Source organism: Cervus canadensis, chromosome 13 (genome assembly GCF_019320065.1).
Source record: "Cervus canadensis isolate Bull #8, Minnesota chromosome 13, ASM1932006v1, whole genome shotgun sequence".
Taxonomy (NCBI): Eukaryota; Metazoa; Chordata; class Mammalia; order Artiodactyla; family Cervidae; genus Cervus; species Cervus canadensis.
The window spans coordinates 245,859-269,909 of NC_057398.1; the positions used below are offsets into that span (position 1 = coordinate 245,859).

Below are 24,051 nucleotides of genomic sequence, written 5' to 3' on the forward strand. Positions count from 1 at the left end.
CGGCATCCCGAGCGCCGGCGAGCTTCTGGGCGTGTGTTCCTCTTTGATCGATTTAAAATTTTTAATTTGTCTTTCCCCCGCCCCGCCCCTTTCCCCCCGACCCCGCCCCATCGCTCCCCGCTTCTTCCCTTCCCCACCGCCTGCCTCGCGTTTCTTCCCCCGCGCCTCGGCTCCCTCCCCCTTCCTCCGCGGTTTCTTCCGTCCTTTCCCTCCCCCCGCCCTTCCCCCGCTCCCCCAACCCCCGCCCCCGGTGCCTGCAGACGCCCGGTTCGTCCATGCGCTCCTCGCGGGCAGAATGCTGGGCGGCAGCGTCAAGAGCGCGCAGCCCGAGGTGGAGCTGAGCGGCGGCGGCGGCGAGGGCGCGGACGAGCCTCGGGGCACGGGCCGGAAGGCGGCGGCGGACGGCAGAGCCATGCTGCCCAAGCGCGCCAAGGCGCCCAGCGGCGGCGGCACGGCCAAGGCCGGCGCGGCGGAGCTCAAGGTCTTCAAGTCCGGCAGCGTGGACGGCCGAGTCCCCGGCGGGCCTCCCGCCTCCAACCTGCGCAAGCAGAAGTCGCTCACCAACCTCTCGTTCCTCACGGACTCGGAGAAGAAGATGCAGTTGTACGAGCCCGAGTGGAGCGACGACATGGCCAAGGCGCCCAGGGGCTCGGGCAAGGGCGGCCCCAAGGGCCGCGAGGCGCCGCTCATGTCCAAGACGCTGTCCAAGTCCGAGCACTCGCTCTTCCAGGCCAAGGGCGGCCCGGCGGGCGGCGCCAAGACCCCTCTGGCTCCGCTCGCGCCCAGCCTGGGGAAGCCAAGCCGGATCCCGCGCGGCCCCTACGCCGAGGTCAAGCCGCTCAGCAAAGCTCCCGAGGCGGCCGTGAGCGACGACGCCAAGTCGGACGACGAGCTGCTCTCCAGCAAGGCCAAGGCGCAGAAGGGCTCCGGGCCCGCGCCCCCCGCCAAGGGCCAGGAGGAGCGCGCCTTCCTCAAGGTGGACCCCGAGCTCGTGGTGACCGTGCTGGGAGACCTGGAGCAGCTGCTCTTCAGCCAGGTGCTGGGTGAGTCCTGCGTCCCGCCCCACCCCTGTCGTTCCCCTCGCGCTGCCGGGAAAGGTGTGGGGGGAGCGAGCCTCACTCCGCTGCCCCCTCCCCGCTGCGGGGCTCTGCGGACCCCGGGCGGGCTATGCGGGGACGCTGTGCCCAGATGTGCCCGAACTGGCCCACCCCCAGATGCATGTGGCCGAAGTGCGCCTCGGTAGGTATGGATGTTCCCGGGCCAGAGCCCCGGCTCGGTGCTGGCCTGTCAGAGGTGAGGCTGGACAATGAGGTGCCGGGCTTAGCTTCTCAGAGATAGAGCCCATCAGCTTCCTGGAATCTTAAAGCCTGCCTAGCGTCCTCATTCGGCAAAATCTGGGGGCTGGTGGAGCCCACAGCCACGTCGTGGTCTGTTCTGGGTTGGAGCGCATCGCCGGGGTAGAGGCCAGCTGTGGGGGGACAGAGGTGAGCGCTGTTCCGCCGCGGAGTAGTGCCGAGGCTCCGCTTCCTCTGCGGATCCCCGGCGGGAGCGCGCGTCGGATTTCCCGGGTGTGGGTGTTCTGGCAGGGAGACGCTCCTGGGGCCTGGGGGCCGGAGGGCAGCCAGCTGCGCGCATCTGGACGCGCGTCTTGTACCTCGGCCCGGCTGTGGCCCGCACTCCCACCCCACCCCCGGTGTGCAGCGCGTGGGGAGAGGTCTGGGGGTCGCGCGGAGACTCCCCGCTGACCGGGAGGCCTTATCCTCTCGGCTAACGGGGGCCGGGCGGGCGGGGAGGAGGAACAAAGCTCCCTGGCGGAGGAGGCGCGGAGAGCTGCTCCATTGTTCTCCGGCCTGAGGAGCCTGAGCGGCAAACCCAGAGCAGGCCCGGGGCTGCGCCGGCTCTCTCGGGACGCGGCGCCCTGGGAGAGAGGCACCCGCGAGGCGCGGGGCAAGGTGGTGCCCCCAGGGGCCAGCGCGGTCGTGCCCGGGAGGACAGCGGCAAGGCCCGGGGCCGACGGCCGCCCGCGCTCCGCTGACTCGCTGTAGTGGCGGCGGGGATGTGGGTCCCCCGGGCCGAGGGACCGGGCTTCCCGGGTCCCCAGGAGCGGCCCGCTCCGCCGGGGGCTGCGGAGGGGCGTGTCCGTGCGCGCGCGGGGGCGGGGCCGGCGGGCAGCGGCCCTCGTGATGGACAGGCCGCGGCGGGGCGAGTGGGCCCGGGCGGGCGGGGGCTCGGCCGGCGGCCCGGGGCGGCCGCGCTGCGAGGACTGGTTGGCCGTGACCTTCCTGGGACCCCGAGGGCCCTGCTGGGCCGGGTTGACGGACCCCCGGCAGGGCGGGTTTGGATTCAGGGGCTTGCGGAGGAGGCCTTATACGGGCTCTGCAGTGGGTGGGGGCTGAACACCCGCAAAGCGGGGCGGGGGCGGGGCGCGGGGGCCTGAAGGCCTGGCCTCCGCAGGGACCCGTGCGGATGCGGGTGGGGGGCGGAAGTCGAGGGGCCGCCTCATCCCCTACCCCGAGCCGAGCGCTGCCCCCAAAGAGCTTACAGTCTAAAGGGGCGACACGGATGATCAAGGAGAAAAACAAGTAATTCTGGGCCAAAAGGAGGGCTGTGGAGAAAATGGGGCTGCAGGAGAGGGCCTGGGAGGTGAAGTCCTGCCTCGGCCCCTTGGTCAAGGGGCTGTTGAGTTGTGACTGAGCCAGAGGCGCAGGGCTGAGGGGGGTGGGATGGAGCAGGGGAAGGTGTGGCCTGTCTGGGGCAGGGAAGGGACAGGCGAGCAGAGGGCACGCCCCCTTTCAAGGTCAGGGCTTCCCAGGCCTGCAAGTCCCCTAACTGCCCAGGACCGGGCTGCCTGGCTGAGGCCCTTCTCAAGAGACAGTGACCACAGAGACCCTGACAGACAGTTCTGGAGCTGGCGGGGAAGGGGCGGGGCGGGGGTGGGGGGCGGCGCTGAGCTGTAGCCCCTCACACCCCCGGGCACCTGCCTGTCTCAGAGAGGAGGGAGGTCGGGTGATGGAGGGTCAGAGCCTGGCCAGGGATTTCGGGAGCCTCCTGCAATCACCCTGAGTCCGTGGTGGGAAGCCGAATCTGCGGATCCCTGAGTTGCAGGTCTGCGTAGGAAGCCTGATGGAAGGAAGGGGGTCGGCAGGTGAAGAGGGGCCTGGCCAAGCTGTGCGCTGGGCACGGGCCCCCAGACTGGTCCTGATGACCCCATGGCAGAGCTGGTGCGGGAGAGGGGTGGACACTGGCAAACGTCCTGGACTGACCACAGGTGGGGCTGATGGGCGGATGGCCCCAGGAGGGCAGGGCATTGAAGGGGGAGTGGGGGGCGTGGGAGGAGCCCGTGACCCCAGGCAGAGCCCCTGTTGTGAGTGGGGTGGGGGGACCCCAGAGCCCACGGAGGTGCCTGTGTCGTCAGGCCCCTCCCTGGAGAGGAGGGTGGCGCCTCCAGATGGTGGTGAGAGACACAGGTTCCACACCTGTGAGCTCAGCGTCAGGACACGCCTACCCTGGGACCATCCCAGACCCCGGGAGCTGCCCAGCCCGTTCCTTGGGGGAGGCAGGGAGGCAGCCCCACATGAGAGCCTTTCTGGAACGAAAGGGAATGAAAGCTGATCACGGCTTCCCAGAAGTCAGCTGGGGCCCAGATGGTCCAGGCGGGCGCCCTGCCCTTCCCTTGCTCTGGGAGCTGCCAAAGAACGAGGGTCCCACTGGGAAGGCCTGGAAACTTGGAAGGCTGGGGGGTGAGCGTCCGGAGGAAAGGGGCCCATCTTAGGGCTCAGATGCGGTTGGGCCCCGGGGGGCAGTCCACCGCAGGCAACTCCAGGGTCCACACCTCCCAGGTGAAGGTCATGGCTGGCCCGGGGTGGGGCTGGAGGGAGTCTGCAGCCTGCCGCCCTGTGCAGACGTCCTGAGATCCGGGGCCTTCTCTGCGGCTCAGGTTCCCCACTTGGGAAGGGGGCTCCCCTAAGTGTCAGGACCGGGGAGGGGTGCAGATTGAGGCGAGCAGACCTTGACGATGCCCCCCTGCCCCGAAGCCTGAGAGCCTGTGCTAACTGAGAGCAGCGCACACGCAGTCCCATCCCGACCTCCCCTCCGGTCGGTTGGTCAGCAGTTGACTCCCTTGGAGGCGCCCCCTCCTCCGCCCTCCAGGTGCTTGGCCGTCAGGTGCAGAGGGACCCAGGCGGCTGGGTTCCTGCTCCCACCTCCTCAGAAAGCGTCTGGACCCACGTGAGGGGTTGCCATGACAACAGCTAGGCCCTTGGAGGCGCTGGCCAAGCAGAGCAGGGAAAGGAAGTCAGGAAATTATCTGTCTCTGAGCCAGTGGGTTGATGTGGGGTGTTTCAGGGGGCGGGGCTTACTCTAGAGGCTGCTTTCAGGGATCCGTGAATGGGGGGGGGAGGGAACCGCCTTCTCCAGCGGCGCTTTTCCTTTTTGTTCAGCACACTGGGTGGGTGGAGAGTTCTGCGGAGTCCTCCCAGCTCTGATGCCGGGGCAGACGGGCTGTGTGTGCGAGCTCGCCCACACTCACGTGCCCGCGACTCCACACACAGGGCTGCGGTGCCGGAGCCTCCCCTGGGGGGGGGGGGGCGATGCTCCCGGGCTCATAGAGCCCGGGGGAGCCCCGCGTAGTCAGGGGCAGCAGGCGGGACCCTTCCTCCAGGTTCACTCCTCCTGGGTCCTGCCCCTGCCCTTTGGGCCTCCCCGCTCCAGCTGCTGTAGGCCCTGCTCTGCAGCTGAGAGCAGTGGATGGGCCGAGGAGGCCTCTGGCCGCTCCTCTGCCCTGAGGGCAAGCACACGTGGAGGTGCGTGTCCGGAGCTCCTGGCAGGAGACAGTGGTGGTCAGAGTATCCACCCCCAGGCCCAGACTCCCCGGGTGAGGGCCCGAGGTGGAGCAGGATCAGGTCGCCTGGAGTCACAGCTGCTTTCTCACTGCTGGCCCGTGTCCCCTCCCTAGCTGACATGCACTGCGGTGCAGCTGGCCTGTCCCCCCTGCCGCCAGCACCAGAGGCTTTCTCTCCTGCAGACCCCAGCCTCACCCTGCCCTGGTGCCCCCTCCACGCACACGCCTGCGGTTCACAGCCTCTGGCATCCGGGGCTGGGGGTGCGCTGTGTAAGGGGGCTCCAGGGAGAGCCGGTCCTGGGTTGACCAGGCTCATCCCTGCTGTTCTGCAACCCCTCCCCTCACGGCGGGAGGAAAGAGCCCCTGCCTCCCTCCGTGGGACTCAGAACACACAGTGAAGGTTGTCTGGTGGAGCCACTCACCTAAAGCCGAAATTACTCCCTCATAGCATCGCAAGCAGGTGGGTGTTCTGTTTACACACTCCCAGTGACAGAGGGCTCACTACCTCGTTTTCCTGGAAAGCACTCATTGTTAGAAAGGCCGCTAAGCTGACTTTCTGTCTCTGGAGAACCTCCTCCAGCGTGGAGGGCACAGACCGCCCCCGCTCCGGATCCTCATGAGTCAGGCCGGTCACCTCTCAGATGCCTGTCCACGTCTCCTCCCATCTTTTTTCCCTTCCCTGTCTTTTCTTTTGGAGTGAGACTTGCAGAGGTGGGGCCAAGCTGTTCCCCCTGATTCCTGGGCCCCAAGGAGCCCAGCTCCTGCCTGGACCCCCACCTCCTTGTAACATCTGCACCCCAGCACCTGGCCGACCTGGGGTCCATCCCACAGCGTCCTCTTCGGCCTGGAGGCCTGTGCTGGCCAGCCAGGGGGAGATGGATGCCACGTGCTTCCCACTTGTGCTGGCCAACCTCCTCCCCCCGCATCTGCGTTATCCGGGTGTGTCCGATGTCCCCAGGGCCTGCCCTCTCCCACATGGGGAGGCGGGGGGCCGGACACAGCTCCCTGGCCCAAACGGGCAGGCCCTGCTCCAGCACAGAAGCCCCTGGAAGGCTGGGTCAGCCCTTGGGGGGCTCCCACACCTTCCCTCACTGTGGCTCCTGGGGACCCGGCCCTCAGAGGGAGGGAGCCAGAGCCCCCGGCCCAGCGCCACCTCCTGAGTAGCAGGTGCAGGGCAGGCCAGGAGGACGCCCCGGGGATGGCGTCTGTGCCCAGGCTGTGTCCGGGGCAGCTACAGCCTGCGTGCCTGGAGGACCGGTGGGCCCGGCTCTCGTCTCTGACGGGCCCCTGTGCCTGTGGCAGGAGAAGGGGGAGGCAAGGGGGTGGCAGGGGGAGCACGTGCAGGGTCCCCTCCTGCTGAGGCAGGAGCGCGCAGGCTCCGTCGCAGGACTGCTCTGGCCTCACCCGAGGGCTCTGGCTCCAGCAGCGTCCAGGCTCTCCCGCCCGCACTGCGTGTTTGCCACTCGGCTCTTCTCCAGCTCTGCCCGGCCAGAGCGCTGCTGGGCGTGGCTCGAGCCCTCCTCACGGATCTATTTTCAACCCCCTGATGATAGGTCCAGGGCTGCAGCGGGTGGGACCACACAGTTTTCTAATCTCAGCCTGGACTGACTGCCTGTGCCTCGGGCATGCAGACCTGGGGTGTGCGCCCAGGGCGCCTAGGCTGGTCCCTGGGGAAGGCGGGTTGTCTGGAGGGGGTCCAGGAAGGGTGCTGCCTTTGGGGGTGATCGGCTGAAAAGTGCTGGTGTTTTCTGGGAGAGCCAGACTATCAGCTGTGACCCTGGCTTGCGAGGCGAGGTGGTGAGAGTTGAGAGGGCAAGCCAGGCAAGTGTGGGGAGGAACTGGTGTCCGGACATGAGCCCCAGGGCATGGTGGGGCTGGGAGGCTGGGGGTGCAGAGGGTGGCGGGTCACGTGCACACAAACGCCTGCACACTCAGCCTCCAGCAGCGGCACGCAGACCGGAGGTATGTGTATGCATGCATGCCCGCAGACTGGCCAGCTTGAAAGGGTCTGAAACACGACCAGATAGACCCCTAGGTGGAGACCGCATTGAGGCTCACCAGTCCCTCTCCCAGAAAAGCCCCATAAGGCTGTTTATCTAGGACCCAGGCTCCCTCTGCCCTTGATGACCCGCTGAGCAGGCCTTCGGGGAATGCTGGCAGCCCCGTGGGAAGCCTGGCTTCTCTGGGCAGGACTCCTCACCTGACATGGGGCACAGGTTCTGACATCTCGGGCTGGGATCTGACCCGCCATGGGAATCAACAGGCCCAGAGAAAGCGACGGCCTACTGATGGCTGGCCCCCACGGGTCACGTGGGGGTGTAAGGGTCTTGTTCCTTAGGGTTAATAGGTCACTCTGTGTCCAGTGACCGTGTGCTTACAACTGGGCGAATGCCGACCCTGGACAGTGGGTCACCCTCCTGAGGGCAGGGCCAGGGCCTGACCTTGACTCCTGCGGTGCCAGCTGCCAGGAGCCTCAGGAAGTTCCCCTCCCTGCGGGGTAAGCGTGACTCCTCTGCGTCCAGGGCTGCTCCTGCGGTCGTGGCTCTTTCGCTCTCTGCTACCCATGTGTGGATGAGCCGACAGGAGGCCCCTCTCACCCCTGCAGGGAGCAGGCGGGCAGGGTGGCCTGGAGCCTGTCAGTGTGCGGGGCAGGGGTGGTGTCTGGGCGCGAGGGGACACCGTGGATGAGCGACCTTGGAAAGAAGGTCGGATCCTGGCAGCAGAGATGAGAGGGACTGGGCTCAGGAGGAGGAGAGGATGGGGGCTTCCTTGGGGCTCCGTCCAGCCGGGGGAAGTGGAAAAGGACACAGGTGGGCAGGTGGGGGGCGCCCTGCGGCGGCCACGACAGGCCCTGGGCAGGCCCTCGGAGGGGGTGGTCAGGGCTCGCCCCCCACAGGCCCCTGATGGCATCCCAAGCCTGGTGTCAGTCCGGGAGAGGTTGCTGAGTGGGGACTAGGCGGCCCAGGCCTCCCGACTTCCATGCCTGTGTGCTGAGCGAAGGCACCCTTTGCAGCCCCTGCCATGTCTGGGGCGGGGGCGGGGGGCAGCGGCAGCTCTGAGGAGGCCCAAGGGGTCAGCACTGCCCCCCAGTCCCCACAGAGCCCCGACCCACAGCCCCGGCAAAGCCAATCGGGACCGCACGGGGCAGCGCCAGCACCCCCTCCGGTGGGGACGGCAGAGGGGCCCTGACGCAGAGCCCCGCTGGCATGAAGAGAGACACGCACGTAGGGCGGGCCGCCCATCTTGGCTGCAGCCTACCTGCTGCATCCCAAAGACTTCCTGAAGGAGCTGGAAGTTGGGATAAAGGAATCCATGAACACTGGGCATGAGGGGCCAAGGTATTCCAACCGCCCAGCGCTGCTTGGGTGGGGTGGGAGGGCTAGATCAGAGCTGACAGTCCTCGGGGGCCCCGCCTGCTTGGAGGCCCCGATGTGGTGTGGGGTCCTGGGGACGGTGGGGGGGACTCGTCTGCACTGCAGGTCTTCCCCACCCTCTGTTCTTCAGGGGGCCACCCGGCTGGTCCACGTCTGTGCCTCGGTGTTGCCATGGGTTCCGCCGTCCCAGGAGCTGGGTGTCTAGCTTTGTCCTGGGGCTTGGGTTTCGCAGGAGGCCTAGGGTTCAGGGTCACTCGGCAAGTTTGAACTGAGCTGGACGCGGCCGCACAGTCTGGACTGCAGGCTTAGGGCCCCAAGCGCATTGGTGGTAATCCATTCTCTCTGGCTCCTCGCGGATGTCCCTGCCTCTGGTCGCTGTCCCGCCCAAGCAGCAGACAGACGGGCAGTCGTGGGGCAGCTGTGGCTACAACGCCCAGGGCTGCCAGCGGGCTTCTGGGGAGGGGGCTCCTCCATGGACTGGAAGATCGTGGCCGTGATGGGGAGGACCGGGCCAGCCGGGAGGAAGTGGGCAGGGCCCCACAGTCAGCCTGGGGTGAGCTGTCCCCCCTGGGCCCTGCGCCCGTGGGCCCTGGACCTGTCTGCCGTAGCCGTGGAGCGGGGACATGCCCTGTCAGCCTCAGCCTCCCCTGTGGCCAGAGCAGGGTCAGACTTGCCCACCCGCCGCCCCGCAGGAAGGGCGCGGGAACAGCCCCCTCTGCCTCTCAGGGCCCAACTCCCTCTTCTCTCCCTGCATCACTCCCCCTTGGCCAGTTCCCCTGATTTTAGATCACTGTGTCTGCAAGATGCAGGAGAGCGGTTAGGGAGCGTTAGCTGCATGGAGGATATGGGGGGGGATGTTAGCTTCATGGAGGATCCAGGGGATGTCAGCTTCATGAAAAATCTGAGGATGTTAGCTTCATGGAGGATCTGGGGGGGACGTTGGCTTCATGGGGGATCTGAGGATGTTAGCTTCATGGAGGATCTGGGGACGTTGGTTTCATAGACGATCTGAGGATGTTAGCTTCATGGAGGATCTGGGGGATATCAGCTTCATGGAGGATCTGGGGGGGACATTGGCTTCATGGAGGATCTGGGGGATGTCAGCTTCATGGAGGATCTGGGGGTGACATTAGCTTCGTGTAGGATCTGAGGGGTGTTAGCTTCGTAGAAGGAGAAGGCAGTGGCACCCCACTCCAGTACTCTTGCCTGGAAAATCCCGTGGACGGAGGAGCCTGATAGGCTGCAGTCCATGGGGTCGCTAAGAGTCAGACAAAACTGAGTGACTTCACTTTTATGCATTGGAGAAGGAAATGGCAACCCACTCCAGTATTCTTGCCTGGAGAATCCCAGGGACTGGGGAGCCTGGTGGGCTGCCGTCTATGGGGTCACACAGAGTCGGACACAACTGACGTGACTTAGCAGCAGCAGCAGCAGCTTCGTAGAAAATCCAGGGTTGTAGTAACGTGTGTCGTTCATCGTGTGGCACGTAGCAGGCACGGTGCTGAGCGTGGTGTTGATTCACGTAACTGTCATTAACTGTCAGCCTGGTGCGTTAGGTGCTGCTTTTATCCTCGTTTCACCAATGAGGAAGCTGAGAGGTTGAGTAACGTCCCCAGAGCCGCCCAACCAGGAGAGGAGCAACCTGGGTACCCTGCCAGGCAGAGGGGCTCGAGCAGCCTCTGTAACCGCGATGCTCCTGGGCCTCCTGCAGGCCTGCAGGCCCTCTGGGCGGCCCTCACACCCTGACTCTGAGCGATGTGGTCCACTCCGAGGTCTCCCGTGGGAGCCAGGTGGTGCAGGCCACCGAGCACGGCCCCTGGAGCCCCTGGTCCCTACTGCCACGCTGCAGACAGCGTGCGGGGCCTGTGTCCACGCCACCTCCCTGCGCTCCGGTCCCAGCCCATGAGAGCGGCAGGGGCTATCCTCGGCTGGAGCCTCGTGTCTGGGGCCCAGGCTGCCTGGTGTAAGAGAAGAGCATGAGCTTGGGGCCGTGCAGAGGGGCCAGGCGTGGTCCTTACCTGCTGGCCGCCCTTGCCCCCCCGAACCCATCCCTGTGTGTAGGGCAGGGTAAGGGCCGGGATTAAAGAGAGCTGTGAGCTCAGGGCCTCTGGCAGCCCCGGGGACCACAGAGTCAGTTCTGTTGCTGCCTTCCCCTGCAGGCCCCAGACCCTGGCTCCTCGCCCTGGTCCCTGATGGTGGCTCCCAGGGGCAGTCGGTGATCCAACCGCGTCACTCGTGGGGCGGCATCAGTTCAGCCCAAGAAGCCTAGTTCAGACTCTGGTATCTGGAGCCAGCCTGCGGGAGGGGACTCAGCACTTGAGGTCTTTCAGGGCTGGGAGCCGCCAGCCGGGTTTCCGAGAGGAGGGGCGTCTTCTCCTGCCCAGTGTTCTGCCGCACACATCTGGCTCCTCACTTCCCGAAGGCAGACCTGGCCTTGTGCCCCTGGTCCACCTGGCAGGACGTGGTGCCCACGGCTCTGATCTGTCCCAGGATCAGAAGGGATGGACAGTCTCCAGAAGTCAGCTTCGCCAAGTTTTTAAGGTCATTCATCAGCCAGTGCCTGTTAGACTTTGGTAAAAAGAAAACAGCAGAAGCAGCATGTTAAGGGCCTGGAGGTCAGCGGGGCAGAAGGGGCGCCTCGTGGCCAGGCTCGTCCCCTGTGCCTGGACTTTGGCTCTGGCCTGGGGCTTGTCCGCATCGGGGAGGAGCTGGCAGTACCCTCATTTCTGGGAGGGTGGGGACTCAGGCCCAACTGCAAGCTTTGTTCTGCTTTGGTGCCTCTACCGCCCAGGTCCTCTGGGACAGTCCTGCCCGGTTCCCAGGGCCGCCTTCAGCCAACGACCACTCTGGTGGTCCTCGAAATGTCCTACAGGACTGAGGCGTGGAGTCGCCCCATGGCTGATTATCACTCAGCTGGGAGGACGTCTGAGCAGGAATGAGGCCAAGAGGTCCTGGCTCGTCCCTCATCTCGGAGGACGGGTGACGCAGTGATGCTGACCCAGCACTGGGTGCACGCGTCAGCCTGGGGCCCTGGTGTTGGGGCCAACGGTGGGGGCCACTGGCCTGGTGTCGGGTGTGATGGCCAGTGGGGGCGGGAAGGGCTTTGCCTGATGACACAGGCTGCCTCTGAGCCAGAGCAACCCGGGCGGCAGGGACTGGATTCCAGCCACTTTCTCACACTCTCACAGAGATGGGGTTTCCTGCTGAAACCGCATCTCTGACTCAGAGTTCCCAGCTTCTCAGCGCGAGCTGTCGCAGCAGAGCTGTGCGTTGCCCCCCTCTCGGCAGATCCTGGGAGGAAGGACACGGAGCAGCCTGGTCAGACCCCACAGGCTGCGGGGCAGACACCCCAAGTTCAGATCCTGCCTCTGGGTTAATCGGCCTTGAGGCCCGTCAGCCCTCCGGAGCTTCGGCTTCCTCACCTGTTCGGCAGGTCAGATCGCCTTGCCAGCCACCGCCAGGATGAAGTGAGATCTTTACTAATCTGTGGCCGCCTCGCTGGTGCACATCTGGCTCCCCCCTGCCCCCTGCATCTGTGTGGGTCTTCGGGAAGGAGGCCCTGTCCTTGGGGAGCCCCAGGCGGATGCAGCCCAGGGCCCTTTGTCCTCAGACCCCTGAGTTCTGGGCCTTAGAGAGCCCCCAGCCTCCCCCCAGCAGAGCGCCCCTGCTCTCCGTGGTGTGTCCTTGGAGCCTGCCTCTGCTGCTCCGGCTCACCCTGGCCGTGCCCCCAGGTGACCCGGTCCTGTCTGTGAGCTCTGGAGGCTTCTCCCCAGGGCGCTCCCTCTCCAGACACCAGCACCCTCTGGCAGTATTTCTTCCTCCCACGCCTTGTTTCTCCCCCGCACTCTTCCTCCCCCGCACGCTCCCAGACTCCTGCTTTGCAACCCTCAGGGCGCCCGGGTCGGCCTCCTGGGTGCCGGCCGTGTTCCCTGCACCTCCAGCACCCTCCCTCCTGCAGCTGGTGGGGGTCCCCCCTCTAGGCTTCGGAGGCCTGTGCCTGGGGCTGGTGAGGCCTCTCGGTAGTCTGTCCCCACCCGTCACAGCGCCCGTGCAGCACCACCTCTCAGAGGCCTCCTCTCCTCCAGCCCCCGCTCCTCGAAGGAAAGGGCAGGGGCCGCAGGCCGGCAGGGGTACTGTCGCAGTGGCCGCCTCCTGGGCCGACAGGTGAGGGGGCCGGAGGAGCCCTGGGGCGGAGCTCAGACTCCACCTCCCCTCCGCCATCTCCCTCTCCGTGAAACAAGATCCTTGTTAAGAGGCCAGAACCGGCCCCGCCTCCTGCTCCAGCGCCGGAAGCCCCGCCCCCAGCAGGTGTGGATTTTCTGCATCTCCTCACGTCGCAGATGTACTCGGTCCTCAGGGACTCGTGCCGGGCTGAACTTCCCAGGAGCCCTTCCTTCCACCGAGGGCAGCTTTCCTGGAGGCCTGGGGAGAGCGGTGTTACTAGCCTGGTGTCAGGTCCCTTTGCAGCTGGGGTCTACGTCCCCACCCGGAACTCTCCTGGGAGGCCACCTGTCAAAGGAGAGCCCTGTTTGGGTGGGGGTCCGAGGCTGGAGCCGAGGAAGGAGCTCCGGATCCCACCTTCTTCTCGCTTGGATGACTTCCCCGCCTATCGGCACCGCTCCCTGGCCCCTCCTCCTCCATCCTTGCCTCCTCACCGGACAGAGCTGGAAGGGGACTGTCCCCACACGCGCTCTCATCTTGCTTCCCTCCTTACCAAAAAAAAAAAAAAAATCCCACGTTATCTCAAGCCGCTCTGGGAGCAGAAACATGAGTCTGGAAGAGAAGACAGACTGGGTGGGGCTGCCGTGGGGGCGGCCCAGAGAGGTCCTGTCTTCAGGGTTGATTGAGGGCTGCTGCTCTGATCCCTGAGCCCAGGAGGGGCAGGGGAGCAGGCCTGATGTCCCATCCAGGCCCGACCTGGGGCCCCAGACGCCCCGGCTTGCCAACTGCACTGACTCTGGAGGAGGAAGCACGTCGTGGTCTTTGGGGCCACAGTGGTGCACGAAGCAGATCCTCCTTTCTCTTCGTGGGTGTGAGACTGGGGGTGGGCGGCGACTTGCGCACGTGGTCACAGAAGGGCGTTCTCGCATCACACTGGTCGGGGCTGGGCAGGAGGAGGCCAGGGGGCCTTGGCTGGTCTGGGGGAAGGGCCCCCTGGGCCAGGCCTGCAGGAGTCGGCCCGGCTGGCGCGGTGTGTGCAGCGGGTCCGAGATGGAGCGCGTCAGCGTGTGGGGGGAAGAGAAGCTCATGGGGGAAGGGAGAGCCCGAGGCGGGGCCTGGCAGGGCCTGGTTATGGTTGGGATTCCGAATTTCATCCCCGAGTCCAGTGGGAAGTCGGGGAAAGTGGGGGGACTGACTCCAGGTTTGTGTTGTTCAGAAGGGACTCCAGTTACTGTGGGCTTCAGCCAGAGGAGGCAGGTGCCCAAGTGCTAAGTTTCCCTCCGGAGCCTCTGGGCAACTCTGCAGCAGCCTGGGGCCAGGCTGGGGGTGGGGGCAGCAAGTGGGACCCCCAAACTCCACAGAAGGACACCGAGAAAGCTGGGGTGTCATTTTGCCTGGACACTGAGTTCCTTAAATGTAAAACAGGTGCACCTGAGAATAACATCTTGTTGTTGTTGTTTATAATGGCTTATTTAAGATGGTGAGCTTGTCTCAACTGGCCTGAGGACGTCTGTGATTCATACAAACTGGCCTCCGGAGGGGGGGCGGTGGGTGTCCTGAGCTGGGGACATGTGGCCCCAGCGGTGGAGGTGTGGTCATGTTGACAAGGATGGAGATGTTGGTGGTCCTGCTTCTGGTGGTGTGGGGATTTGGGGGGTGGTAGTAACCAGCCGTCCCACACACGTGAGCCAGGAACTGGTGGTGCTGGCAGTCTCTGCCCCAGACGGGCTGGGTTACTCGAGCTGAAGGTGACCTGCAGAGAGCCCCCCTTCCCCGCTCCCTTAGGCATCGCGTGTCCCTGAGCCCAGGGCCCAGCTATGTGATGGGGGGTGTTCCCTGGCCTCGGGGACTTGGCCGTATCTCCGATGTAGCCAAGTACCCAGTCTTTGTGTCCCCCTCACTCTGCCCATTCTGCCCCCTGTCTGTACCCTCCTCCAAGACCCTGAACGGGGGCACTCCACATGTGCCCTGGGGAACTGCCTTCAAAGCTGACACCCCCTCACCACCCTCTCCCCTGCCCCATCCGCGTCTGCCCCTCTGCAGACCTGGGCAGCTTTGGCTGGACTCTGGGGCCAGCTGTTACTCTGTGAGCCTGGTCAAGGCCCGCAAGCTCCTGGATCCTGAGTTTTCTCAGCTCTTGTAAACAGAGGGTGATGTTTTCCCTTTTTAGCTCAGACCACTGTTGGGGGACGCAGGCAAGACCATTGAGGAAGGAGGGGATGCAGGTGCAGGCCCCATGTGAGCCCACCATGGGGTCAGCAGACCTGCCCCAGAGGGGCCCTCGTCTGCCAGTTCCCTGGTGGACCCCGGCTGTCAGCTCTGGTGATAACCTCAGACAATCTTGTGGGAGTAGTTCTCAAAGGAGTCTTTCTCTGCTCCACCAGGGACAGGCTGGCCCCCTGGGTGTGAAGCAGGAGGTGCAGGCTCTCCTTGAAGTCTGGGTCCTCCCTTTACTGTCCCCACCCCATCCCGCTTTCTCCCAGACAGAACCAAGGACTCATTCACACAGAGGTTGTCAGCGCCTCAGAGCAGTGGATTTTCAAGTTTTTTTTTCCATCTTGACCCCATAGGGAATACATCTTCTAGCAAATGCATTGTGTGATTTGCTACATTATGTTTGTTTGCTAGTCAAGAGCTTTTTGAAACAAGTCAAGAGGTTTCTGAAACAATACCAGGTCCAGTGCAGTTAATGTTCTGTTATGTCAAATGTGCGTGCATGTTTTTCTTTAACTTTGAATTGCACTGAACTGACTTCATGACCCACAGATAAGTGGTAACTGCAGTTTGAAAGCCCTGCCCTTAAAGTGTGCAGAAGGCTCTGGGAAGGGGTGTCAGGGCAGGACTTAACCCCAACTTGGGGAGCAGCATCTCCCTGCACCCCTCGCTGCTCCGGGCGCCATGTTATAGCAGATCAGTTCATCCTCACACCCACTCGCTGAGGTAGGTGTGAGTGTCATCGCCCTGCCCTGGGTTCGGGCCAGGACATGCTGCTAAGTGACGCGCGCTCAACAGTTGGGCTGTGTTGGCTGCCAAGATGCCTTGGAAACAAGGTGGTCCCAGCCGCGGGCCCAGCGCCCACTCCCTGGCTGTCAGAGCCAGGCCGGGGGCTTCCGGAGGGCAGGCCTGAGGCTCAAGCTGTGAGAACCCAGAGCAGACTGGGCGGCACCCACCTCTTAGCGGATGCGCCGGCTAGACTGCCCCCCGGCTGCATGGAGCGCTGGGGGTCTGGACTGCCCCCCAGCTGCGCGGAGCCCTGGGGTCCGCGTTAGGCCCGGAGCAGAGCTCTGCCCGCTGGCCAACAGACAAGCAGGACCTCCCTGCATGGAAAGAAAAGCCTGACTCCAGCCTTTAAAAATAATACTGCTGTTAATTTTAAACATAACGCTCTTACAGGCTAAAAAAATAAGTGAGCTTAACAACACACTTTCACTGTTTTTTAATGAGTTTATTGTTGTAGACTCTGTAAGGATGCAACAAATGTCTTGAGAATTTATTTCAGAGCACAGTACGTGTGTCCCTGTGTTCTGTGGGCAGCTTTTAAGATCTGAGCCCGGTGCTCCTGGCGTGTGGGCAGCGGCCCGCAGATGGGCCTCGGCGGAGGAGCAGGAAGGGGGTGTTGACGGAGGCACACGCTTGTCAGATGGATCCCTGGGGAAGACCTGCGGCAGAGGAGAGGGGGACAGGGGCTGAGAGCCTGGACCTCAGACCCGGGCCCAGAAAGCGTGAGGCCCCCACGGCCCCACCTCCCTTTTCCAGCTGGAGCATCAAGCCGCTGCCTGCCCCCATGCTCATCCCTGCCTCCTCAGAGTTCAAAGCCAGGAAACAGGCCTCCGGCCTCACAGGCGGAAGGTCCCAGAGGAGAGACCTGTTAACAGGGCGCAGCTGTGCCCCGTGCAGGGCGCTCAGGGCAGCTGGACAGGGCCTGCCACCCAGGGACCCGCCCGCGCAGAGGCTGCAACCCAAGGGAAGGCTGAGGAGTTGGCCTCCGAAGCCAGACGGGCTGGGGGAGGATCCCTGAAGGGGAGGGGCAGGGTCTGGGAGGACTGGGTAGGGGGAGAGGAGCCGGCGGGGGACCGCCCAGACCGCCATCCTCCTCTGTCCACCCTTCGCTGGGTTTCCTGTGAGCCTTGCTTGACAGATAAGCAGAGGGCCCTTCTCAGCTGTGGAGCCAAGTTCAGTCGCCATGGTAACCCTCTGGTTGCTATGGAAACTTGTCAAAACCAAAAAGTACTTTGGGGGAGGGGTCTCAGTCACCAGCAGGGCCGCTGGTGGGAAGATGAGGGCCCCTCCTGGGGTCCTCCTTCAGGGACGCTTCTCTGGATGCGGACCGTGGTGGGTGGGTCCGGGGGCACCGGGGCTCCGCAGCCAGACCGCCCCATGTCTGGGGCGCGCCTCGCAGCCTCCCCCACAGCCAGCCCTGAGTGTGGACACAGCCCTGGAGCTGCGCGCTCCGTGCCCATCCGCGGCCCTGCCCCGCCCGCGCTCACAGCTGACCAGTCACCGGGCGGGTGGTCAGCCTGGCTCCGTGGTGCCACGCTGGAGGACCACCATCTGGTTCCGTGGGCAGTCGGGAGCCAGGCACAGCCCCCCCCCCCGCTGCGTGGACAGCCCCCCAGACCTTGCTGCCACTCCCGTCTGGTCTCGGCGGGAGCCTCCATGTTACCAGAGCACTTGTGTGTGCGGTCATTTCAGAGCAGAATGAGGTTGAAAAAAAGGCAGGGGAATTTGAGGTGCTTCCAGGCCCCCAGAGACCCCCACACCGCGCCTGCGCCTGTTTATCATCACAAGACTCACCTGCCGCCCTGTCCCCCTGCCCCCAGCCTCTGGGGCTGGAGCTCTCCTGGGGTCCTGGGGCTTTGCTGCTCCATCGCCTCCCCGGCCACCCTAAGTCCCCCTGGTCTAAAGCTGGGTAGCAGGAGGGTCAGGGGAGAAACCACTCTCTGGCCTGGCTCGTAAGCTGTCCTTCCTGGTTTGAGGTATTTATTCCCCAACGGCCAGCTCAGGCTTCAGGCGCAGCGTGCGCCCCAGAAGGAGGCGAAGGCGGCAGCCCCCTTTGAGCCAGGGCTGAGGCCAGCCCGGGAGGCCTGAGGCCCTGCTCTGCAGACCACGGTGCCCCCGCCACTGTACCCCCCCCAACCGAAACTGCACCTCCCACAGCAAGCAGTGCCCACAGTGCAGAGGGGCTTCCCGGGCACAGCCTCTGTGCCCGGTCCTCACGCGGGAACCTCGAGGGCAGGAAGGATAGGAGCCCAGAGGCCAAGTGGGGCAGCTGCCCAGGCCCATGCTCAGGACCCTGTGCGTGCAGCAGCTTGTTCGTCTGACCGTCAGTCTCTGGGGTGCAATGCCCCCTGCCCCCATTGCACAGGCGAGGAGCTTGAGGCCAGAGAGGGTGGTCGCTCTGCTGCAGGGTAGCGGCATGGCCAGAACTGTCTCCTGGGGGGGGGCTTCCCGGTGACGTCAGCTTCCCTGGGAGGGAAGAGACCAGGGAGTAAGGGCCTCAGTGGCGGTTGTGTTCAGCTTTCCCATTCCACCCAGCCCCCGACCAGAGAGGCTTTTTGCAGAGCCCAGGCTCAATTCACCCTGTGATTTCCCCTCACCACACGCACCTCTGAGCCTGGGGACTCCCCTCCCAACCCTGAAGGAGGCCGTCCCTGCCGGCTGGAGGGTTGGCAGCCCCTCCTCTCTGTCTGCTTCCTGCCGTGTTGGGGGTCGCGGGGGGGCTGCTGGGGAGACACTGGTCAGCCAGGCACAGAAGGGAGGAAGTAGGCAGGTTGCTGGGGGTCTGGATGTCCCCCCACAGCAGAGCCGCAGGCAGGATGAGCAGGAGGCCAGCTGGGGAGAGAGAGAGAGAGGCTGCCCCACGAGGGACAGAAAGCCCTCTCCTGCCTGGACCCGAGTCCCCGCCCCAAGCTCCCCTGCACTGGGAGCAGCTTCCTTCAGCCCCTTCAATCAGAACCGCCGCTGGTGCTAATGTGGAGCAGGCCGGGCACCAGATCCCATTCTAAGCACTTGACACAGATGAACTCTTCATAATAGACTCCAAGCTGGGATAGTTTTGTTCCCCTTCTGCCAGTGAGGCAATTGAGACAGAGAGGTTGGCTACCTTGCCTGGAGCTGGGAAGCGGTGGAAAAGGGTTTGGAACCAGCATCTGGGGCTGGGGCAGCGGAGGGCACAGGCCCTGTGCTGGTGAGTGGACCATAACCTGCCTGCACGACTGGGGATTCTGTACGGAGACTGGGCTTCCCTGGCCCTTGTACTTGTTTCTCCGTCACTAACTAGTTAATTTTTAAAATATTTATTTGGTCGCGTGGGATCTTAGTTGCGGCCTAAGTGGGACCTAGTTCCCTGTTTTCAGTTTAGTTCAGTCGCTCAGTCAGTTGTGTCCGACTCTGTGACCCCATGGACTGCAGCACGCCAGGCCTCCCTGTCCATCACCAACTACTGGAGCTTGCTCAAACTCGTGTCCATCGAGTCGGTGATGCCATCCAGCCATCTCATCCTCTGTCATCCCCTTCTCCTCCTGCCTTCAATCTTTCCCAGCATCAGGGTCTTTTCAAATGAGTCAGTTCTTTGCATCAGGTGGCCAAAGTATTGGAGTTTCAGCTTCAGCATCAGTCCTTCCAATGAACACTCAGGAGTGATTTCCTTTAGGATGGACTGGTTTGATCTCCTTGCAGTCCAAGGGACTCTCAAGAGTCTTCTCCAACACCACAGTTCAAAAGCATCAATTCTTCGGCGCTCAGCTTTCTTTATAGTCCAACTCTCATATCCATACATGACCACTGGAAAAACCATAGCCTTGACTGCTGCTGCTAAGTCACTTCAGTTGTGTCCAACGCTGTGCGACCCCAAAGACGGCAGCCCACCAGGCTCCACGATCCCTGGGATTCTCCAGGCAAGAACACTGGAGTGGGTTGCCATTTCCTTCTCCAATTCATGAAAGTGAAAAGTGAAAGTGAAGTCGCTCAGTCTTGTCCGACTCTTCCCGACCCCATGGACTGCAGCCTACCAGGCTCCTCCATCCATGGGATTTTCCAGGCAAGAGTACTGGAGTGGGATAGCCTTGACTAGATGGACGTTTATTGGCAAAGTAGTATCTCTGCTTTTTAATATGCTGTCTAGGTTGGTCATAACTTTCCTTCCAAGGAGTAAGTGTCTTTTAATTTCATGGCTGCAGCCACCATCTGCAGTGATCTTGGAGCCCAAGAAAATAAAGTCTGACACTGTTTCCTTTGTTTTCCCATCTATTTGCCGTGAAGTGATGGGACCGAATGCCATGATCTTCGTTTTCTTAATGTTGAGTTTCAAACCAACTTTTTTACTCTCCTCTTTCACTTTCATCAAGAGGCTCTTTAGTTCTTCTTCTCTTTCTGCCATAAGGGTCATGTCATCTGCATATCTGAGGTTATTGATATTTCTCCCGGCAATCTTGATTCCAGCTTGTGCTTCATCCAGCCCAGCATTTTCTTATAATCTACTCTGCATATAAGTTAAATAAACAGAGTGACAATATACAACCTTGACGTACTCCTTTCCTGATTTGGAACCAGTCTGTTGTTCCATGTCCGGTTCTAACTGTTGTTTCTTGGCCTGCATACAGGTTTCTCAGGAGGCAAGTCAGGTGGTCTGGTATTCCCATCTCTTTAAGGATTTTCCAGTTTGTTCTGATCCACACAGTCAAAGGCTTTGGCATAGTTGATAAAGCAGAAGTAGATATTTTTCTGGAACTCTTGTGCTTTTTCAGTGATCCAACAGATGTTGGCAATTTGATCCCTGGTTCCTCTGCCTTTTCTAAATCCAGCTTGAACATCTGGAAGTTCACAGTTCACGTACTGTTGAAGCCTGTCTCGGAGAATTCTGACCAGGGATCAGACCCAGGCCCCCTGCGTCGGATGTCTTAGCCACCAGACTACCAGGGAGGCCCCTCTCCATTCCTGATTTGTATCACATGGACTCATGCTGTTTGTGCTCTGAGTTATGATCCAGGTCTACCTTTCTATTCTGTTGCTCAAATTGAATGTATTCTGTTGTGCCCTTTGCCCAATGAGGCTTGGAGGTGCCATGTCTGGTCATGGTCTTTGGGAACAGAGAAGGGAGGCGCATGGGGGGGTGTCTGTAGACTGGTTGCCGGCCAGCCTTGGGGCTCCATGCCTCTTCTGTCCCCCTTCCCTGGCTCTGACCCCACCCTTGGCTCAGCCACTCGACAGTCTGGTTGCTTCTACCTGTGAAATACCCCCTGTTGTCTTAACTCACACCGTCAGCCCCTCATGGAAGCATCCTGGCTCCCCGTCTCCGATTCGTCCTCAGCCCTGCTCTGGGGGTCCCCTCCTCGGGCACAGCTGGGACCCCACTGCTCCCCATGGGGGGTCCCAAAGGCTGCTGCAGGACAGCATTCTGATTTCTTATCCTGACGCCCGAGGCCTCCACGGGCACACCTTCCTGCCCTCCTGGCTCCCCCTTTGTCTTCTCTGCCCAAGCCATCTGCCAGCATTTCCCTGAGGAAGTCGGGTGAGACTTGGTAATTGACTCTGCTGAAAAATACAAGACTCTTGGTTTTGTGCATCTAGGAAGTCCCGGCTGAACAGGGTTAGACGGGGTTCTCTATTGCAGGACTTCTCAGCACCTGTGTAGACTCACTGCAGCTTGGTGACTGCCCAGGAACGGGTACGTGGGTGCAGAGTCCCCGCATGGCCTGGGATCCTGGGTTCGCACGGGGCTTTCTGGAGGACGGTGGTCCACGGTCACCTGGTGGATGCTGCCCTGTCTGTGCTCATACTGGGCTCTGTGGTTCCCAGAGCTGCCCCAGCTTTCTGGTCTCTGTGCCTTGGATTGAGCCATGTCCTAGCCTAAAACACCTGCTGCCTCCAGCGTCTCCCTAGGAAGCCTTGCCCGTCCTTTTCAGATATTTCTTGGCACCTCACCCCCAGCCTGAGCGTGAGCCTCTCCGGGGTCCCCTGACCCCCCAGCGCCTCCTCTGACAGTGTTGTCGGGTGGCACTGTTGGTTTTCACTCCTCGGCCTCTTGCCCGGCAGCTGCCCCGCCCTCCCTGGTCAGACTCCAGCCCCTCGCTGGCAGGGCTGGGTCGTCCTTGTCGTGCGTGTCACGTGATGCACCCCCACTCCACTGTGCCTCGGAATCCCGTGCAGCTTTTTATCTTTTAATAAACGTGAACATTTCAGAATAGTTTCAGATTCATCAGAAAGTTGCAAGGATGTTACCAGGAGCTGTCACAGGCCCCACGCCCAGGGTTGCTGTGTTGTCCTTACTGAGTTCATTTGTCAAAGTCAGTGAACCAGAACATCATTGCTAACCGAGCTCCATGCCTTGTTTCCATTTCCTTAGTTTTTACCTCATGCCCTTCTTCTGTGCCAGGATCCCATCCAAGGACCGCAGTCCCTTTGGTCCCCCTGTCTCCTTAGGCTCCTTTGGGCCGTGGCTGCTTCTCAGTCTTTGCTTGGTGGGATGACCCTAAAGAGGACTGCCAGGCATCTTGTAGGATGTCCTTCAACGTGGGTCTGATGGTTGGACAGAGGCTTGATGACCACGGAGGCAAAGTGTCATTCTCACGGCATCTGATGAAGGGTGTTTACTCCCAACGTGATCTGCCATTGTTCACCTTGATCCTCCGGCTGACATAGCGTGGTCGTGTGTTTCCCCAGCAAAGTTCCCCTGTCCTTTTCTCCAGGGTGCACCCCTGGGAAGGTGGTTACCCTGCGCAGCCTCATTCAGGGAGGCAGGCAGTTAGGTTCCACCTCCCCCCAGGAGAGTGTCCAAGTAAATCCTCCTGTGCGGGAGAGTTCTCTGTTCGTTTCTTTAGTTAGGTCAGTGTGCACTCGTGATTTTTTATTTCATTCTCTGAGTTATGCTCTGATCCTGTGTTTTTTATTTTGATCAAACTTTTTCAGCTTTGGCTGTTGGCAGAGAGCTTTTAGTTGGTACCTGTGTCCCTTTGACATAACCTGATATTTTTTAGTTTTCTCCTTTCTGGCCCTACAAGGAGCTCCAGATTCATATTGCACCTGTTCAAAACCAGCCATTTGTCCAAGGGGTCCTGTCCTTTCATTGGAGGATGGAGTTAGAAACCAGGATCCAGGTGCTGGTGATCTCACTGGTCCTGGGGCATCACTGCTTCCAGACCCCTTCAGTGGACAGAGTGAGGACATGTTTGTGTGTGCCAAGCTGTGTACACACACACGTGTGCATGCATGCTAAGTTGCTTCAGTCATGTCTGACTCTTGCAACCTATAGACTGTAGCCCATCAGGCTCCTCTGTCCTTGGGATTCTCCAGGCAAGAATACTGGAGTGGGTAGCCTTTTCCTCCTCCAAGGGATCTTCCCCACCCAGGGATTGAACCCTTGTCTCAGGCATCTCCTGCATTGGCAGGCAGGTTCTTTACCACTGGCACAATCTGGGAAGCGTGTACACACACACACACACACACACACACACACACACACCACACACACACACACACACACCACAGACACACCACACACACACACACCACACAGACACACCACACACACACACACACCACACACACACACCACACACACACACACACACCACAGACACACCACACACACACACACCACACAGACACACCACACACACACACACACACCACACACACACCACACACACACACACCACACACACACACACACACACACACCTGTAATTGTATTTAATGTAATGAAAATAACAAACATTAGTTAGTGTCTTTGTGTCCAGCAACAGTGTAGTGCCACATGGTTCGTTGTAATGTTCCTTCTTTCGTGTGTGTGTTCAGTCACTAAGTCGCCTCAGACTCTTTGTGACCACGGACTGCAGCCAGGCTGCCCTGTCCTTCACTATCTCCTGGAGTTCGCTCAGATGCATGTCCATTGAGTCAGTGATGCTATCTACCCATCTCATCCTGTGCCTTCTCTTATGCAGCTTTTTAAAGCCCTGTTTCTTCTGCATCGCAGTCTTTTCAAGCCAAAGACTGCACTCCGGAGGCTCTGTAGCAAGCATGCAGATGTGTCTGAGGTTGACTTGACTTTAAAGAAAGTCACAGGCGTGCAGGGCCTCTCACCCCTGGGGCGGTGGGCGCGCTGGCTCCCGCGTCCCTAGGTGACGCTCTGCGGGAAGCCGCCTGCAGTCCTCGCCAGGGTGTCCGTTACCCCATGTTTGGGTGTTTCTGCTCATTTCCTGCTGTATCTGGTTCCCAGGGCACCTGATACTTCTGGTTTGAGGCCAGACGGCGGATCCGTTACAGCCTGCAGTGGAACCCTCAGGGCAGCAGGCCTGCCCCGGCCAACAGCTTCCTGCCCTGCAGCCACAGTCAAGGCTCGTGTGTCTCTGAACAGAGTCCCCAAGCTTGAATGCCTTCTGGATAATTTTCCAAATGAGGAGCTGGTGCAGGGACACGGTCAGCTAGTGGCAGAGCAGGCAGCAGACCCCGGCCTCTTCCCTCTTTAGACGCCCCTGTCCGCAGCCCCTCCACCAAGTGCCTGCGCTGGAAGCACAGGATGCCCACTGGACTTGGGCTTTGTGGGGAATCGTGCCGTCTGATCTGAGCTGAACCTGCCCGGGGCTCGTGTCCTGCAGACTGTCCCTGCGAGACGCTTCTGCGGGGCAGCAGGACAGGCTGTCCTCAGCTCACTGAGCTTGGTTTCACGCCCTCCTGAGG

The 24,051-nt window shown here is 61.8% G+C and overlaps 1 protein-coding gene across 12 annotated transcripts in view; it reads left to right on the forward strand.

Moving 5' to 3' along the window:
• NAV1 (neuron navigator 1) overlaps window positions 1-24,051 on the forward strand; it is a 189,995-nt gene that overhangs the window by 72,344 nt on the left and 93,600 nt on the right. For 11 of the 12 annotated variants that reach the window (XM_043485224.1, XM_043485225.1, XM_043485226.1 and 8 more), the window contains one exon: window positions 261-1,043. The exons of the other annotated variant lie outside the window; for it this stretch is intronic. In XM_043485224.1, the coding sequence (XP_043341159.1) occupies window positions 261-1,043 (783 nt within the window). The remainder of the gene's footprint in view (window positions 1-260; window positions 1,044-24,051) is intronic. 12 annotated transcript variants of the gene reach the window in all.